General features: G+C 36.9%; 1 protein-coding gene and 1 pseudogene across 1 annotated transcript in view; both read left to right on the forward strand.

Annotated features, from left to right (window-relative positions):
- The window catches only part of Wdr17 (WD repeat domain 17), an 80,208-nt gene that overhangs the window by 12,640 nt on the left and 46,862 nt on the right, over nucleotides 1-20,706 (forward strand). The window contains exons 2-4 of the mRNA XM_048455767.3: nucleotides 3,461-3,571; nucleotides 15,208-15,336; nucleotides 18,212-18,395. Coding sequence (XP_048311724.3) covers nucleotides 3,506-3,571; nucleotides 15,208-15,336; nucleotides 18,212-18,395 — 379 coding nt within the window. The 5' untranslated portion in view covers nucleotides 3,461-3,505. The remainder of the gene's footprint in view (nucleotides 1-3,460; nucleotides 3,572-15,207; nucleotides 15,337-18,211; nucleotides 18,396-20,706) is intronic.
- On the forward strand, nucleotides 13,322-13,508 carry LOC148118316 (Nuclear RNase P; annotated as a pseudogene).

Consider the following 20,706-nt stretch of genomic DNA (forward strand, 5'->3'; position numbering starts at 1 on the left):
GTTCACAGTTCCAGAGGAGTCTATGTATGGGGACAGTATGGCAGCAGGTGCAGACATAGCAACTGTAGCCACATTCAGAGGGCTAGCGTCCATGTAGTGGGAACAGTTTGTCAGCGGGTGTCTGCATGGCAGGAGTAGCAGAAAGCCAAGAGCTCACATCTTCAATGGCAGTCAACAGGCAGAGAGTTAACCAGAAATGGCAGCAGTCTCTAAACTCACACCTCCAATGACATAAATGCTCCAACAAAACCACACCTCCTAAACCTCCCCCAAACCACACCACCAACACAGGGATCAAGTACGTGAGGTGAGCCTTCGCTGGACTTCTCATTCAAAGAGCTAACGTAGTGCTTTTGAAAATGTATCAGTAAATAAAACATAGCTATTATGTGCGTGCCTCATAAACAATGTATTAATAGTAACTGCACTGGGCTTATAGGAACATAGTGCCCAGCTGGTGTTTGACACGATAACAAAACATATTTACCACCTCGGGTTTGTGTTTTAACCTTTAAAGCTTTGTAGTAAGCTATTTGGTTAGCCGCTTCACTACAAGAAAATGGATTGTAACTCCTATATGATTGCAATCGCAGTTCATTCTCAGTGCATTCTTTAGTATCCTTTCCAAGTATCGGAAATATGTGCTGCTTATTCATGTGTACCACCACTAGAAGGCAGAGTTCCCTGACTGTGTGGGTCAGTTCCCCTAGCAAACATTTCATAACTTTTATACAGTGAAAAATAGACAGCTTTTTTGTTTTGTTTTTGGCTTGGGGGAAATCACACTTTATACCTACAAGAATTACTTACCATGGAGCTCTTAATATCAGGTATTAATATACAAAGATGAGGAATTTTGATAATATGAGAAGAAAAATGTATCTACGCAGGGTCTTGAAAAATGAAAGAGCTCATTGTTCACAGAAAAGGGTGCGGACAAAAATACTGCCCATATAAAAGCATCAGGAAGTAAAGATCAATACTTATTTAATGTGCTCGTTAGGTTTTGTCAACTTAGTACAGCTAGAGTCACCTGGGAAGGGGGAACCTCAATTGAGGAACTACCTCTGTCATATTGGCCTGTGGGAATGTCTGTAAAGCACTTTATTAATGTCTAATAGATGTAGGAGGGCCCATATTTCTGCAGACAGTGACATCCCTAGATGGATGGGCCTGGACGATGTAAACAAAGTAATGGAGAAAATCTGGGAGAGCAGTTAGTAAGCAGCCATCCTCTGGGGTCTCCACTTCATGTCCTGACCCTGGTCTGTCGAGTTTCCTGCCTTGGCTTTCCTCGGTGATAGATGGTGATCTGGATGCAGAATAAACCCTTCCCTTTCCACCGTGCTTTTGGTCACGGTGATTATCACAGCACCATGGAACCAAACTACTACACGTGTGAACTGCAATGAAATCAGGGCCCTAGTTATCAGCCTACTTCAGGAGTCTGGATCAGGCATCATGGCGGGGGGATTGCTAAGAGCAATGACATTAGAGTGGTGGAAAGGGCTTTGCAAAGGTTTATAAAGCTTATTGAAGAATTATACTGGGAAGGAAAGATACATCAATGAAATGACTAAATGCAGTGTGATGGGTTTTGCCTCTGATCACTTCCTAGAGTATGATAATAGTGGTCCAAATGAACAATAATAACAACAGAAAAATAATGTTTGTTGGTGATAGAAAAAGAAAAGGGAAGCCACTTGAAAGACATAGGCTAGGTTTGAACATGTTGATACTGAAATGACCAGGTAGAAATCTGAAGTTTTTAGGTTAAGTCGGGAGTTTACAATGAAGTTGATGGGATTTGCAAGCTTCGAGTCGGCTCCACACATTGGGAGAGGAATTGGCTCTTGGCAGCAGTCACTGAAATGGGTGATGCTAGCTAAGATTCAATATCAGATGAAAGTCAAATGGCAGGACTTAGATCAAAAATTGCAAGCCACCCAGGCAGTGGTGACGCACACCTTTAATCCCAGCACCTGGGAGACTGTAGCAGGTGGATCTCTTTGAGTTTGAGGCCAGGCTGATCTACAGCTAGTTCCAGGACAGTGAGGGCTATACACAGATAAACCCTGTCTCGAGAAACAACAATGACAACAAATGCAAGTCAAAATAGCACAAGAAAGAGAGAGGAGACTAAGGAAGGTAGGAAAAGGTCTGAGATTCCAACTTTGAGGTCATCAGGAACAAAATTCTCTGTGTGAAATAAAGAGCCAGGCAGACGAGCCAAGGTCCAGAATGAGGACAACATCAAAATGTAATGACAGAAACAAGCACCTGGAACTTCCTGTAGAAGCCAGAATCTATGCCCATGCGTTTTGGTCTGAAGTTGCAAGCAGATATTAGTGAAAATACTTCTAAAGAATAGGGATCACAGTAAGGATGAGACCGTTCTCAACTAACTAGTGATGCAAATTTTCACCCATGTGCAGCTCTCCACAGCAGAACAAAGCTTGCCTTTATCCTTTTATGTGAAGAAAAGTCACTCAAATAGAAACACAAAACACACTCTTTCTCCATATCTCATAGTTAGGGTTTTATTGTTGTGAAGAGACACCATGACCATGACAGCTCTTAGAAGGGAAAACATTTAATTGGGGCTGACTTACAGTTCAGAGGTCATTATGATAGGAAGCATGACAACATGCCGGCAGACATGGTGCTGGAGAGGGAGCTGATGGTCTACATCTGCATCAGAGGGGAGCAGGAAGTCAGTGTCACACTAGATCTTGCATGAGCATTTGAGAACTCAAAATCACCCCTAGTGATGCTCTTCCTGCAACAAAGTCATACCTACTTCGATAAGGCCACTGTTAGTGCTACTCCCTATGAGCCTATGGAAGCCATTTTTATTCAAACCACCATACCATATATAATAAAGTATATATTATATTATGCTATTATAGCTAGTAATTATTTTCCCAGAAGCAAATAAAACTAAACTAATATTAAACTGTGATTTTTATCATGCCCTAACTTATTAGCACTGTATTAAGAGATGCACAACCTTTACAATTTTGATGCAGCTTCCTGAGCTGCAGTTCATTACGTGCTAAATGATTCATCGCTCAAGTATTGCAGGAAAAACAAACAGAAATACATAATTGGTAGATTTTGTTCCTTTTCTGTTATGTTTCTGGAATTTAAAAACCTGTTAACTTTTATAAGTCATTTGCTTGTTCCCTAAAACAAATCTAAGGTGTTTCTAGAAAGTGGGTTAAGGCCGAATATTTGATAATCATTTCCTGGAACTCCACAACATAAAGTTGCTTTAGTTTTCAAATTTGTATTCACGTTGGAGCTTTCTGACATAGCTTTCTCTCAATAGCTATGTGCAAGTTATGAGAACTGCTTCAGCTGAAATGCTTGTCTAGTATTAGCTTGCTGTACTGAACATGATTTCACGGGGCGCTCCTGGTGAAACTTGTTTGGTTGAAACAAATTGTTGTTACTTCAGGTGCTGATAGTTCTCCAGCTGACTGGATTAAAGCACAAACAGTCTATGGCTTGGATGACTTACGTTTCACATTGGTTTGAGCAAGATGATTGGTATGAAGGACTACAAAGAGTAAGATATATTTATGTTATAATTACAATTTTCTGTGAGGGTTTTTTTTTCTTGCTTGCTTTGCTTTTTCTAGAACTCTGTCTCATTCCTTATATTTGTGGACATTTTGTAATACAAGATTCTGAGAATATGGTAGTCATTTAAACAGAAGTAAGAATATAATTTACGATGATAGCTGTAATTATACACTGACCAAAGGCTCCTTCCCATTCCAATCGTAGATGATTTTCTTTTTCAGTTTTGACTGGAACTTATGGTCCTCTGAATGCAAAGTGGTTGTTCTACCCAGATCTCTATGCCTAGCCCTCTTTATATTTGTGTTTTGAGACAGAATCTTATTAAACTGCCTAGACTGGCCTTGAACCTATGGCATTTCTGCCTCAGTCTTCTGCATAGCTAGACAGCATAGGCCTGAGGCATGATCCCTCTGTACATAAACTCCAGTAATATTTTTGGACTGTCTTAAAATTGAGCTATAAAATACTATTTTGAATGTGATTCGTGTGTAAAAATACCAATTATTACAAACCTTTTTTCCATAAATAAAAGCATTTAATTAAATAGATAGCAGTTGTATGGTAATGCTATTTAGTGTTATGATACTATTATCAGAAGAAAAAAATAAACATCCTTAGTACCATATTGTATCTGATAAACTTAAGAAAAATTAAAATATTTATAATTGTTTAAAAGACAGTTAAAATCTTACCTTGGTAACTCAGTCCATTATTTTGAAGAAAGTATAATTTAGAGTTGTAAGAGTAAAAGAAAGAAGTTTTCTTTAAAACATGCCATGGTAAAGTCTTTAATTTTACCTTTTCAATGGAGAACTTGTTAACATTTAGGAGAAGACTGTGGATTGTCGTTGCACTAAGTTGTGAACAAAAGAGCCAGTGAGCTTTGTGGGCTTTGAGCATGGTTCTCCTCCTCGCTGTTCAGTGGCACATGCTACTGAAGATATACAGTCATTTTTTTTCTCTTTTTATTTGCTTCCCTGCATTCTCTTCTAATCACATCAGTCACAAATGATTAATCATTATTTTACTTCTTTTTAATTATGAACGATCAGCAGTGCACAGCCTCTTGGGATTTTCTTTTCCAGATACTCTTTTTGTTTTTTTTTTTCTTTGCTGTGGAACAAGAAGATAAACATTCTGGATCCAGTAGCCATCTGTCTTTGGAGAAAAGCATGCATAAAGTAAATTCTAAATATTCTTCAGAAAAGATGCTGTGACTCAGTAAAGAACTCGCCATCCTGAATTCTAAACTTTAATAATGAGATAATGCAATAAAAATGATGGGGAAATTTCAACCTATGAGTTTCAATAGCAGAATTCCACACTCCATGAAGTAAACACTACAATGTCAATCACTTGTAAAGTGTGTGAGTACACCTTAAATACAATAACAAATTTATGTGAATGTTTAAAAAAGATTTTCTTTGACATGCAATCCATAATGTGATAGTATAATTTAGGGCCAAAGAAGAACTGATTTTAACAAAAATGCCTTTTACTAATAAAATATACGTTATTTTAAAGTGCCTTTGGAATGTCACACAGAGATTGTGAGAGTTTAGAGTCTTTCCCTTTTCAGGCTCTATATTATTGTGGGCATTTGTAATTAAACCAAGGCGTTAAAATGAGTTTTCTTAACCACAGAAAAAGTTTACCCCTAAAATTGGCCATATTGTCTTTGAGCTTGGGTTTCTTCTTGCTTAGGCTTCACTCGTTTGTTTACAGGCATGGATGAGAGGAAAACTCACATTGTAGATGTCAAAAAGTAGCACAAAAGTATTGATCTTTATCTCTGCCTGATGTCCAGCTTATTTTCCAGGTTGGGATTATACATACACACACACACACACATACACATATATATATGCATATATATGTGGTCATATAAGATATGATATCATATCCTATATATATATATACATATATATATATCGTATATGATCAGAATTTTAAAATGTTAGTAAGAAGCAAGGCAAATTTTTGAGTTAAAAATTACAAACTCAAAATGTTGAGTTTGAAAACTGACATATAAGTGTAAATTTGATATTCAGAGCAATAAGCTGACACTTGTACTTTACTTGATGATGATTTATGGCTTAAATATATAAACACATATATAAACTTCTACTTGTATAATTTATTTTAACTGCATTATAATTCCATAACATTTGTATTTGAATTTTAACTTGCTCATTTTATAATAATACCACACATTCAAAAGTAAATATGATTACCTCTAAAACCCTAATATATAAAATAATTCTGTGGCTTGTTTTCTACTATATTTTATCCACTATGAAAGAGTAAATTTGCCATAATCTATGCATGTTTTGTATATGGGTCTGAGAGCAAACCTGGAACACAGGTTAACAGAATGAAAATCATATCCCTGTTGATGTCAACCACATGCCATTTGTGTGTGGCTTTAACAATGCAAAGGCTTTCTTCCTGAACCCACTACAAGTCTGTATTATTCAGTCTGCTTTCGCACTTAATTTTCAACAAAGTGCTTGTGTTATTTCTGGACCATTATTCCCAAATAGCAGATGTTTAGAACATACATGAAACTCAACCAACTCATGAACTACATGATGTAGTGAAGATATTGAGGATATTTTTTTCTATCTCTAAAATGCTACTTGTCACAGCAAGAGTTTGGCTTTCTGTGTGACTTTTAGCAGCTTATATTTAAAAATCATCAAAACAGTGTTTAAAATGTCCCTTAAGTTAAATATTTTCTATTTTTAGTGATAGAGAATCACAAACTGTGTAACTATTCATGCTGACAGCAGAAATGTCTAAGAATTTCATTCCATCTCCTTAGTAACAGTTTTATACTAATAAAATCTATAAAAGTCTTACATCTATTTTATGATCCTGTTGAAAAAATATCCTAGATGATCCAAATACTAGAATTTATTTAAATGCCCAATATGGATTTTTTAATGCAACAGTATTAATTCGTTTATTGATTCATGATTTAAAGAAACTACATTCAAAATCAAGTGTTTTTAAGAATAAATATAATTTTTATTTTTTCCTATTTTAGTATCTGGCTTAAAAGATTACTCAGTCCCAAACTTTAAAGGGAGTTAATAGTGAGAGTGGAGTCGTCACCTATAATCACAGCATTCGTGTGATAGAGGCAAGAGAATTGCTGCAATTTCAGACCATCCTGTAGTACTTAGGAGAGTTGGATGGCGTCCTGGACAATATAACAAGTCACTGTCTCAGAAAAAGCAAATATAAATAAATAAAAGTAGATAAAGGAATGTAACTTATTGTATCATAGATTTGCAAGACCTGTTTAATATAGAAGGTATACTGAACTTTATACCAACAAAGAAATTAAAATATAACATAACTTTGAAACATAAAATCAGTAAGTTAGGAGATACACACCAATGGCTCCTTCAGTAGATGAGTGTGCAAATAAACTATGCTACATTTAAATAAAGAAATATTATTTTATGCAAAAATCTGGAAGCCATCGAGTTATGAAAAGCATTAGGAATCTGTCTCCCTACCTAGTCAATTAAAGTAACATAATCTGCTTTGATATAATTATTTTGGAAAAACAAAATTTATAAGTGCTTGTGCCTTTCAGGGAGAATGCTTGGATGTTAAATTTAAATGAATTTCAATGAGGTTCAAAGCTTAGCACAACAGCAATTACCTGCCTCCTACTTCAAATATCCCAGGGTAGATAGCTGTGCATATCTTTCAAAAGCAGCTTTAATGAGCCAGGGTGGATAAAATCAACCTCTCCCTCCAATATCAGAACTGTTTCTGAGCAGTAACTGCTGTTTCTGGTTAGGACAGTCAGAGACAATCAGCATGTTGCCTCTGTCCCCCGCATTTGTAAGCCCCTGCTTTCCTATCTGTAGTGAGTTGAAGAACAAGAAAAAGTTGATTCACTCTCCTTATAGCCCACCTACGGTTTTGTTTTAACATTGTTTGGAACCATTCTTTAAAGGTTCAGAAATTGAAAAGCAATCACATATGCAAAGAAAATTAGATAGTTGCTATACATACATCTAGGTAATGGCACATGCTTAAACAACTCTGAAGCCTGTAAGTTTCTATCCAAAGCTGATCCTTGGCAGATAAGAAAACAAAACAATAAATGAAAACAATAACAAGGCAGAAAATACTGGGTAAGAGAGAATCTAATTTCCAGAACTATTATATCATTCAATTCAAATGTCAAGTTTGTAAACCAAAAGTATCAAGTCGTAATGAAGAGGGGTTATTAGCCTGTAACCCTACCTACTTGGAAGGCCCGGACAGATGACTCACAGGTTCTAGATAAAAGCCAGCCTGGGCAACTTAGTGAGACCTTGTCTAAAAATAAGACTGTAAAGAGAAGGGTTGGAGGTAGATGTCGCTTACACACACACACACACACACACACACACACACACACACACATATGTGTATATCATATACATGTACATATATATGTTTATGTAGGCTGATCTATTAGACAAAGACTTTACAATAACTATTTTAAAGGTGTCCAGAGAACTAAAGGAAGACATGGAGAAAATCAAGACAGTACTGTGTGAAGAGCATGGAATAATAAAATAATCAGAAGAGCAATGTCAGGTGGTAAAAAGTTCAATAACCGAATTAAAATGTTGTTACAACAATTTATAAGATGTTTTGACAGACAGGAGAAAATATACCTGTAGATTTGAAAGCAGGGAAATAGTCGGGACAAAAAGAAAACTACTCCAAAGCAACGGAGAAACGTCGTCTCGAAAAAAAAAAAAAAAGAAAAAAAAAAGAAAAGAAAAAGAAAACTACTGAGAGAAGTAACTGAAAGTGAAGGACCTAGGAGATAGCACCAGCAGACTAACATGTTCTTGTATTCAGAGAGGAGAGAGGACATGTGAAGACAGAATAGCAAGTACAGCCCAGAATGACTCACCATGAGCCTTCATGAATTTCAGCCAATTTCAATTGACATGAATTCTAATATTATGTCAGTATAATCAGACATTTTTTGAGCAAAGACAAGACACAGAATCTTGTAACTGGTAAGAGAGAAGCATAGTGTCACATACCCTGTGGTGCGGGATAATTGTCTGTATTCTGTCAATCATGTTTTAAATAAATACTAATTGGCCAGGCAGGAAGTATAGGTGGAAAACCAGACAGGAAGTAGAGGTGGAGCAAAGAGAACAGGAGTATTTTGGGAAGCAGGAAGCTCCCATTCCTGCCCAGACCACCGAGAAGCAAGATGTAACCTGCCGGCTGTGAAAGGTACAGAGCCGTGTGGCTAGCATAGATAAGAACAATGGGTTAATATAAGCTACAAGAGCTAATAAGTAACTTGAGCTAATGGGTCAATCAGCTTTATAACTTATAGAGATCTCTATGTGATTTTCTTTGGAATTTGCCAGCTGTCGGGTACCAGGCAGGACAGAAACCCCAACAAGCCTGGCCCCTTATGTTACAACTCTGTGCCCTCTCTAGGATAACCGTCAAGATTCTTATCCATTGGAGACAAGAGCATAAGGACAAGAAATTGCTGCAAGAAAAATGTTTGTCGACCAAACTTTCCAAATCTGGCCAAACTTTCTTTAAAAAAAAAAATTGATCCTGCAAACAAATATGAAAGAATTCATTACTGTTTAACTGTCCACAAAACATTTTCAAGGGAGTCTTCCTGGCTAAGAAAAAAGGACACTAAAACATTACCACTATACTATATGATATAATGATGACATGGGTAACTATAAAAACTAATGTTGTAAACAATGGTTTGTAATTCTATTATCCGGGTTCATCTGATTTTGAAAACATAAAATTTAAACTCCTAGTCTACAAATAGTATTACCACAACTCTGATGTTGGCTTAAGAGACTTAAGTATTCAAATTAACGATTGAAAGAATATCTGTACATGTTCTGTCATGGACCAGTATTGTCACATATATTTCATCCATGCTTGCAAGAATTATGGCCACAGGAAGACACTTGTACTTTAAATATAATATTTTCTAAGCAAAAGAGAGACTAACAGTGGATTAAAAATGATTGTATGCTAGCAACAGTTAATCTTTTTTAAATCTGAAGATGCAAATTTCACAAATATGAAAAAATGAAAATTAATTTCATTCACACAGTAACTAAAAGAAAGTATCCTGACTATGTTAATATCAGACAATACTGTCAGTGATCCCAAAGAACTTAGAAGAGACAAAGAACATTGTGAATAAAAATTCAACACATTATAAACCTAGTATCCTTCCCAAGAGATGATGATAACATATGAAGCAAAACCTGAATGGAAAGGGAGCACAGTGAATTCACCAAGAACAGTTACAGAATTAAATTCATTTTCAGTGTTAAACAAGCTTGGTGTGTCAACAAAAACAAAGTCAAGGAAATGGAATCCTGTGAATATTGATCTACAGACATGAACACAGAATAGCTCACTTAGCAACTACATGCACATTCTTCTGAATGAAGAAATTTTCCAGGATTGATATACCAGACAACAAATAAGGTCTCAATAGACTTTAAAAGACAACTATCATGAAATATATGTTTTCTAATCAGACTGCAATACAATTAGAATTTGTAACAGGAAGGACACAGTAAAATTGTCTAATCTGTGTAAATTAGGCAAAAAAACCCCTCAGAAAACCAATACAAGAAAATCAGAAATTATAAGATAATATAAGAAGTACTTAAATGTGAAGATAAAGACGCAATATACACAAACATTAGATACAATGAGTGCAGCACCAGAATGGGATACTTAGCACTTGATACTAATCAGCAAGGAAGATCTTAAATCACAGTCTAATTTTATATTTTAATGGAAGGAGAAAATAAATAAAGTAGTTAGTAAGATTAACTATAAATTGAATACTAATGTTAAATGAAATGGAGACCAAAAAGATAAGAGATAAATCAATGAAACTAAAAATTATTCCTTGAAAAGATGAACACAATTGATAAATGTGCCAGATGGAGTAAGAATAAAAGAGAACAGACACAGATTATTAGCATTATTAGTGAGTGTTGAGTTTGTTTATAAAAATGAAAACTGTTATAACTAGTACTAAAGATAAGTGTACCCAAACAAATTGAATTAACTAAATGAACTGAAAATTTTATCTAAATAGAAAACCAGTAGGCATTATACCACGAAGAAACACAAACTATAAGTAGTTCCATAATTAGTAAAAACGTTGGATCAGTAATAAAAAACTTCCCAGCAATCAGGTATAGTGACTTACACACACACATACACACACACACCACACACACACACACAGAGGGGGGGGCTGGGGCATGAAAATTGTTGCAAGTTCAAGATCAGGACAACATTTCCAATTATCATAGCTTCAAAATGGTGCAATAGTCAGTACTTAGCTTAACCACAGATGTAAAATACTTTTCCAGTAAAATAACAAAAGAATGTTAAAAGAAATTAGACATAAATAGGAACACATTTCATGTGGTTAAGATGACAGTGCAGGGTTTAAATTCAGAGTATTCTCTACCAAAGTCTAAATGATGTTTTTACAGTAATTAAAAAAAATCCTAACATTTACATAGAATTACAAGGGAGTCCTACATAGAAAAATTAAAAATCTTGGAATAAAATCATAAGGGAAAATTCACAATACTGAGTAAGTCATTGCCTTCTGTGAATTACACAAGAAACACAGGAATCTCAAGAAAAAGGTGAGCAAAGAGGACTTCTTAAAAATAAGTTTTGTGCATCGGAAATTATCAACATATCAAAATATAGCTGCAAGAAGCCATGTGAGGTTATTGCTGTCTTTCAATTTATAGTCATACCCAGAGTAGAGTTGGTCTTCATTTCCTATTCTTGCTTTCTGTCCTGGATATCATTCACTGTGTTACAGTTCCCCATTGCAGAAAGTCACTCTTAACTGTCCACTTTTCAGTTTCCAAAAATCAACAGCGAACTGGGCTTTGGGACCTGCTGGGGGCTTGGAGGAAGCATGCCTGTATGGGGATGGAGGGCATGCCTGTGTGTAAGTGGATGGGTCCTGATTAAGTCAATTGATGTGGAAAGACCCCTTCCTAATTATGGGTGGGACCTGGGCTATTTAAGTGGAAAGAATCTAGCTGAACAGTGAATGTTAATGGTCATTGCTCTCTATCCATGAGTACAGATGTGATGTGACAAGCTCCCTCCTGCCTCTATGACTCATAAACATCCATTGACTCTAATCTGGAGCTCTAAACTGAAATAACCTCTTCTTCACTTAAATTGCTTTTCTTGATTGTTTTATCAGCAAGAGAAAAGAAACAAAAATAGTTGTTTACTTAAACACATATTCTCCTGTCACATAATCAGTGGCATTCAAATATAGTCTCTAGTTCTCTTTTGTCCCCTCCTAACAACTGTTGGTATCGTTATCCCAGCCTGTTTATCTGTCTTATGTACTTCAAAGGTCCCCCTCCCTCCCAAGAATAAATATCAGTGTAAAATATCAGGCTTCATGAAATAGGTCATAGCTGTCCCAACATTCATACATTGTATTTCAAATTTGAATTTGCTACCTTGACTGAATTGCCAATATTTGAAAACTGTCATATTTCAGAGGTGTTGGGAGCCACCTGGAGGCACAGGTGGTCCTGCAGTTTGGAGGTAGCCACGTGGGGCTGAGCACCCCTGCCTGTACCCTTGCCTGCATATGCTCAGACCAGCAGAATGGCATTAACCAATCAGGACAGCGTTCAAGCCGCTCCACCGTTTAAAAGCAGATGCCTCGGGACCCTACTTCCTCTCTCTAAGCTTTCTCTCGTCCCTGTTCTATCGTCCCTTCCCCCAATTTTCCTCAAGGGAATGCTCCAAATAAAGATGTGACCAGAGAAGGAATTCTCGTTTTTGATGGGGTTCCTTCCTGCGGGACAGGATGGCGCCCCGCAACTGGTGCCGAAACCCGGGACGCTGAGGGACCCTGACAACTACGCCGGGGGACCCTGAGAAAGCCCGGAAGAAAAAGCCAAGATCAGACACCAGCACAGAGAGCCTTAAATTTCAGAACTCTGAGAACATGGAGCGATGAATGACGTCGGTTAAAATCCCCAGAAAGGGGAGGAAAAGAAATGTAAAAAAAAATTTCAAAGGATAGGCCTAAATAGAAAAGAAAATACAAAAAAAAAAAAAAAAAAAATCAAAGTTAAGATATCTAAAAAAAGGTACAAAAAGCAACGGGGAAGAAAAATCCCTTAAGTTCAATACAGGTGGAGCTGAGAAAAAGCGAGGTTTACGGTTGGGAGATCCGCGGCTTCCTCCGTGCATACTCGCTGATAGAGACTGGAGGCAACAGTCTCGTAGGGAGGCGAGCTTGATCACTGCCTTCCCTGTTCTTAAAGAGCCACAGAGTTTCTGAGGTGATTTTCGCCTAATTTTGTTAAGAGAGCTCAGTCTCTGGCTCTCACGTACAAAAAACTTTAATTTTTTGACTGAGAAAGACAAGCTGCTTGATCGTGCTGAGAGTGCTGGCGGCAGCCGGCCCGCCTTTGAGCGGTAATGCCTGATTAAAAACACGGAAGTGGGCCAGGCACGGTGGTGCACACCTGTAATCCCAGCTACTCAGGAGGGAGACGCAACCAGTTGCTGGCGGGGCTATGGTTTTTGGAGGACTTTTTCAGCACCTGAGCGGACTCGCCTGACTGAGGCGGAAGCTGCGTGGTGAGCAGCGGCGCCATAGAAAGCAGAGAGGAGCTGAATCGGCTCTGCGGAAAAACTGTGTTTCCATAGCATCATGGGCGGGCGGAGATGAGTTCCCAGAGAACGGGGCTCTGCGCGCGGGCGGACCGGGCAGGAGAAGCCCCCCCACGGGTGGGCGGATGCCCCCCTCGCCGGAGCTTGAAAAAGACTCACAGCCGGCGGTGCGAGTTCATTGCCTGAGGTGAAACGGCGAGCCCGCGCACGGCCCGGGGCGGAGCCATGCCTTTGGGCCATGCGGAGCGCGCCATAATGGGCTTCAGAGGCGGAGCTGTGGCAGCCGCCGCCTCCGCTGCTGCCGCCCTCAGTCAAGGTCGCCAAGAATTCAGTCAGATAAAAACATTTGTCGCCAAAAGATTAGTCAGATAAAAACATTTATCCCCTAAACAACGTCCCTTCGTCAGCAGGAAGTAGCCAGATCGATGCTACGCCCATTCTCCCTTAAAGAACTGGTCGTGATTATCATAATAAAGGCATGTTTACCTGGTTAACGTATCCTAGGTAACAAAGAAAGGCGGACCTTTTGCCTGAGGCACCTGGTGAGATAAACAATGTTACCTAGAGGTTTTTTCATCTGAATAGGGGAGCTGGAGAGATGGCTCAGCGGTTAAGGGCATTGCCTGCTCTTCCAAAGGTCATGAGTTCAATTCCCAATGACAACTGCTTTGGTTTTTAAACAATAGAGGGGGACTACATTACCAGTGACAGCTTCCCCCAGAGAAAGGATTTCTCTTGCATTCTTTACACTTAATTTTAATTCAAAATTTTGCTGGTACAGGCAAACAAGATTTGCTTTTTGAAACAGAGACCTGCAGATCTCTAAGTTCAAAACCAGCCTACTTCCAGTACTGATTGTGCTGAATTTTTACACTGAGAGTTTTTAGTACTCTTAAATGTTAATTTGGGAGGAGAGTTTTGTTTATGTTTTTCTAGGAATGCTGACATACATCTGGATGCCAGCGAGACCGACCAGAGAGATAAAGAAGACGACCCAGTGGATGCTGAGTGTCCTGCTGTGGAAGATTCATGCGGAGGCAGCAGAGATGACCTTCTGGGCGGTGCCAAGAGCAGCTGTTTCACACCATCGACTTGAGCAACACCCTGTGCAACCTCTTATCTCTTACTCTACTTTGCCTTTTCCTTCCTTAGGAATGGGTGGGAGCAGAGATATCCTTGGCATGCTGCGTCTAGATGGGGACCAGATTGGAAAATAGTTTTGCCTTATTGCTCTTAAAGACAATAATTAGGGGGAGATGTTGGGAGCCACCTGGAGGCACAGGTGGTCCTGCAGTTTGGAGGTAGCCACGTGGGGCTGAGCACCCCTGCCTGCACCCTTGCCTGCACATGCTCAGACCAGCAGAATGGCATTAACCAATCAGGACAGCGTTCAAGCCGCTCCACCGTTTAAAAGCAGATGCCTCGGGACCCTACTTCCTCTCTCTAAGCTTTCTCTCGTCCCTGTTCTATCGTCCCTTCCCCCAATTTTCCTCAAGGGAATGCTCCAAATAAAGATGTGACCAGAGAAGGAATTCTCGTTTTTGATGGGGTTCCTTCCTGCGGGACAGGATGGCGCCCCGCACAGAGGGACATCTGAGTGTTTCTCTTTTAAATCCATGTAGATGCTCTTTCTCTTTCCCTCTACCCTCATCAACCCTGACAAGCGTCCTGCCTCAGTCCATGTCTTATTTTATGAATGCCTTTTCTATCTAAAATTGCCTTCTTTGAAGTCTATTTGGTGATTTCAACTATTTTTTTTGGAAAATGTTAAGTTGAGATTAATACTACCAGCAATATAGTTGCAGTGCATAAAGGCAAGATTTATGGAAGATAAAGTTCGGAAGTTTATCAAATGATGAAAATGATTGACACTTGTTCAAATTTGCTTTTAAGGCAACCATGTCCCAGGTCAGGCAAGTGGGACTGCTGGCTGCTGGGTGTCAGCCATGGAACAAAGACGTGTGTGCTGCCAGCGGAGACCGGTTTGCATACTGCGCAACTCTGGCCATCTATATCTACCAGGTCTAACAGCATGGATCCTTTCAATTATGATTCTAGTGGATACCATTATTATTTAATTAATGTTTATATTAACTCTATGCAATATTAGAAATTATAATTTTATTGATATGTGTATGTTTCCTTTGAATATTTATATTAACATGGTAAATTATATTACTAAACAATGACATTAGCCTTAATTAAGTGTATGGTTTTAAATGCCATCTAAAGTGCTTTCAAAAATATGGTACATGAAGAGAAAATGTTAAAATTATTTTTAGGGTCTGAAGAAATGAGTCAGTGGTTTAAGACCACAAACTGCTCTTTCAACAAATCTCAGTTTGTTTTCCAGGGCCCACACTAGACAGCTAACAACTGGCTATAACCCCAGCTTCAGATCTGATGCCCTTTTCTGGCCTCCTTGGGCACTATATTCATATGCCCACATACAGACTTACACATATACATGTTTAAAAAATTCTTTTCATAGACTGTTTATTAAATAGTTCCTGATACCAGTGCACACTAACTGTGTAACTAAAGTGAAATCACATGTCACATTTTAGATACAGCAATAATCTGTTAGCATATTTTTCTATGTTATTAAATAGTATTTTTTTCTACCTGGCATTAGAATTTGATATAACTGTTCAATTACAATGAAGAAAATATATTAGGCTAAATTATTCAAATAGCAATTTATGATCCCTATCAGTGTAACACTAGAGTTTTATAATACTGATATAATAGGAGTTATTAGTAAATTAACATTCTACACTGTATAGTAAAATCAGCGAAGATCACTGGAATACAATACAACATTGCTTCTTCATGTATCTGTATATACAGAGATATTTCTGCTGAACTGCTAATAAATAGAGCACACTTGTTTGTTAGACTCATTGGGGACATTCACAGCATTGCTTAAGATAGCTTACACTGCTAACCAATTTTGAATTTTAAAATGTAATAGCTACACAAAGTAAATAGTTATGTAAATAGCACAACCTAAAATTGTTATCACTTGCCATGATAGCCAGATGTGAGCATTCCTGTCATCCAAATTGTCGAAGGAAAGCTATAATTAAAGAAAGAGAAAATTTGTGGAAGAAAAGTCTCAGGAATTGGCTAGGCCTTTACTCAATATTGTATACACCATGGTATTCACTGTAGCTTGTTAGGATAGCAAAGAGGAGAGCTGTTGAAATGCTGAGCAGTAACATAAGGCTGTGGTTTTTTTTCCAGTGTTTCCTGAATCTTGACTCTAGAAATTCAACTAGGAGCTAGTGAGGCTGATTCTCCTTGTAGACACTGTTCTCTTCATAAGAATAAGAGCCTGAGAGGAGTCATACATAATAATTAAAAAATAAAATACAAAGTGATACGGTGGTACATGGCCTATGAAATATGCAACAGGGCAGAGAGAGTCTTAAAGGCTAAATTTTATGGGGGGTATGTGAATTTAAGGAACTTGGTCTGGAAGCATGTTTCTGAGGAATGGCTTTTGAACTCATATTTTGGGGTGCTGAGTGAAGAATAATGAGAAAATCAGCGAGGAAAGCATTAGAGGCCAAGGGAACAACATGATAGAAGTTTGATCATGTAGGAAACTACGGTATGTTAGCAAGTGGGATTTTACCTCAAGCATGTGGTTACAAAAAGAGCTAACCTTTAAAGATTTTTAAAACTTCAAGGGCTACTGTAAAGGTCTATTGATATGTTAAAGGAAAAAGACAAACCTTACTGAACGTATAAGACATAATAAATTCAAGTGATAAAATAATGAGAAATTAATTTCTGCAGTAATAATTAATGGAGGCACTTTCACATACAAACTCACACACACCAAAACAATGATATATAGGGTCTATTACACCATTAATAGTTTAAAAATGAATAGCTGAGTTGTTTCAGAGAGAGAGAGATGAAGAGAAAACCTAGAGGGAAACAAGAGAGCTGTGGCCAAGATGGCAGTTACATAGGAAGAAGCTGGGAGAAGGGAAGTGAGGTTCAGAATTGCTGAAGTTTAGGGTAGGGGGCAGGGTGAGAAGTGTTGAATGGAGCCTGGACCCCCTAACAGGTACTTGCTAGAATCCAAACAGACACTTTGGTTATGCTAATAGGCTCCTTGGAGTTAGCCATTTGTCCTGAGTTTCTTTATGTTCAGGGAGAGGGCCAATCATTGCATTCCCTTGTGGTGGTACTGCTGACCCCATCAGGCTCCAATGATTTATCATAATCCAACACTCACACAGTTGGTCCTGGTTAAACTAAATAGGACACGGACACACACACACACATACACACACACACACACACACACACACACACACACACACGCTCAAAATCATTTATCTAGAAAAGGGAAGATAGGGACGAGGTGAGTTGAGTTGATAGATTCAGGGGATAGACTAGTGGGAGACCATAACTAGAGTTAAATACATGCCTGAGATAGTCAAAGAAATGCATTTTAAAAAAGAAACACATTTAATATTTTGGAGAATTGTTTTTGAACATTATCGAAAATTACTTAAAAGTTGTTGTAAACAGTAATTTTTAATTTAAATTCCTGAAATTATTTAAAATATTCTAAATCAAAGGGTTTTTATATTTCATAAAACATATCGATAAAATGTAATAAAAATTATAAAATATGCTTGTTTAAAATGTAAACTATTGACAGCTTCTAATATAAAATCTTGGCTTCCTCAGTTTTTTTCCCAAGTGGTTTCCTTCAGCTTACTGAATTCAGTTATATGAAAACCAAGGCATAAATTAAATTTATTATTATGCAAACCCGTCTTTCTGTGCACGGTTTGTTTTCTAAAGTGTGATTTCTAATCAAGAGCGCAGGACTTACAGAGGAGACTGAACTGCTTGCCATGCTTCGTTTTAGTTGGATCACCGGTATAATGAGTTCAAACTCCATGCAATCATGTCGGAACATAAAAAAACCATCACGGCAATCTCTTGGTGCCCACATAACCCTGACCTGTTCGCAAGTGGCAGCACTGATAATTTAGTGATCGTTTGGAACGTTGCAGAGCAAAAAGTCATTGCTAAACTCGACAATATCAAAGGTATACTTACCACTAAGGCTTATTTTGTCAAGTAAAATATTTCTGTTTCGATAGTCACCATTTGTTTAATCAGTTTAGATTTTAAAACAGTATTTAAAATTTCTAGAAGTAACGTGTATACAAAATACAAGTATGTGGTACAAAACTGAAACAAAATTTCTCAAAGTAAGTATTCATAGAGGATGCTATTAACTAAGGATGTAACCAGCTACAAATAATCAAACTCATGTTAAAATTTAAAATGAGAATTTCTAGAATAAATACACAAATAAAAGCAGAAAAAATGAATTAGATAAGTAGCAGGTCTTGCCTATTTATTAGGGTATTTCCTAATGATCTGTGACACATAGGACGAGAACATGCAGACAACATGTCTCTCCATGATGTACTGTGGAGCTCGTTTTGTGACTTTCTGTGTGATATGGTAAAGATAAAAACTTGTTTCTACAAGCAGGTCTTTGGGAATTTGATAATATCTCAACTTTATTTTACTCAACATTGGGCTTTAATTTTATCTATAATGATGATGCAATTGTATAAACACTTTATTTTTCAGTGCCAATGATAATTTGATGATTATAACTGTGTAATGTATTTCTAGATATAATGTCAATATTCAATTTTTTAAAAGTAATATGAATAGGCTTGAGATAGAAATTGCAACACAACTATTGTAGTAGTTTAAATTTGTTCAAAATTTCTTTACTATATTTTACCATGTAGTTGCAATGGTGGCAATTCATATACCTTTATCCCTAAGTTCTCTGTAACAGTACAGTCTTTTTTTTTTTTTTTTTTTTTACTTTCTATCTATATTTAACACATTCAGTATATTACCTTTTCAATTTAGGTCACTAAAAATGTTTAAAATTTCAAGGAAAGAAATCTATTTTGTTACTCAAGTGTGGTTTTCAGATGTTTTCCAAATCAGAATAATTTGCAACTGCAAAAAGTGAATTTTACTTCTAAATTCATGTAATATGGTTTTTATCACTTGGAATAACTAGTGATTAGATACTGAGTAAAATTTGCTTCAAGCTCTGAGAAAGGTATTTATAAAGCCAGCCATTCAGTGAATGTCTATTAATATAGTTGACAGTTTTTCTTTGATGTTTTTAGTGTATTACTGAGAAAAAAACCCATTGTGACATAAAAAGAGCCATCCGTGGCCTGAGTCAGGAGTTTCCATATCTCTCCATGTTTTCTGATAATTTCTGTTAATCAAAAGTCCTACAAATCATTCTAGTATTGTTTACAGTAATAGCAGTATATATACCAAATACTTTGTTTTTGTAAATGATCGTATAGGAGACAGAAAACTTTACTTGAAATTAATTTTATATTTTATGATAAAATAAACTAAAATTTGTGATGCGTTGTTCTCAGAAATTCAACAGCACAAAATCTGTATTAGCATATGTTTGAAAGTAATAGGAAGTGCAGATAAATATTACCTACCTTTGTCAAGTACTAATGACCAAATTAGTCATTAGTCTAATTAGTCATTAGACTTCTGGGAACCTAATGTATTTGTTAGGGAGACAGCTTTAGCTGTAGTCCCCGCCGCCATTGTCTCTGGATATACAACTTAAAGGGACTACTTCACTGGCACTTGTAAAAAAAAAATAAAACTAAATGATTGTTGTAATAGTGTGGGGAATTTTTTTTTTAATTTTTGCTTTGAAATTTTTTTAAAAACTTATTGATAATTCCTCTAGGTTATTTCCAAATATTTCCTAATTTGAATATTGAAAGCTGTAACACGTTATTTAGAAATGTTTAAATATTGTTATTTTTAACAAAATTTTTACTCCTATATACAGTGTTGAATCTGTGTGTTTTTCATTTTTATTTTTGTTTCTCTGTTAGTAATATATCTATTGGAATGAGTGTTAGATTTAACTGATTATTCAATGTTAAAGTTGTCACTATTTCTACACAGTAAGAGGAGCCCTGCATATTTCAAATATAAAAAAAAATGCTGGATTAAATGAGTTAGTATTCTCTATGTATATTCCCTGTAGTTTTAAAGGTTATCTTGTAAGTATAATTCCCAAGTAAGAAGTTTTTTAAAATAATGAAATGATTCTTATATTTGAATTTTGATAAATGTGCATTGCAAACAACAGCTGTAAGAATTTGGGGTTTTTTTTGTTATGTTTTTTGTTATATTTTGTTTGTTTTTCACCTTTTTAGACAGAGTTTCTCTGTAGATTTGGAGCCTGTCCTGGAACTAGCTCTTGTAGACCAGGCTGTCCTCGAACTCAGAGATCTGCCTGTCTCTGCCTCCTGAGTGCTGGTATTAAAAGTA

Source organism: Myodes glareolus, chromosome 23 (assembly GCF_982192425.1).
Source record: "Myodes glareolus chromosome 23, mMyoGla1.1, whole genome shotgun sequence".
Taxonomy (NCBI): Eukaryota; Metazoa; Chordata; class Mammalia; order Rodentia; family Cricetidae; genus Myodes; species Myodes glareolus.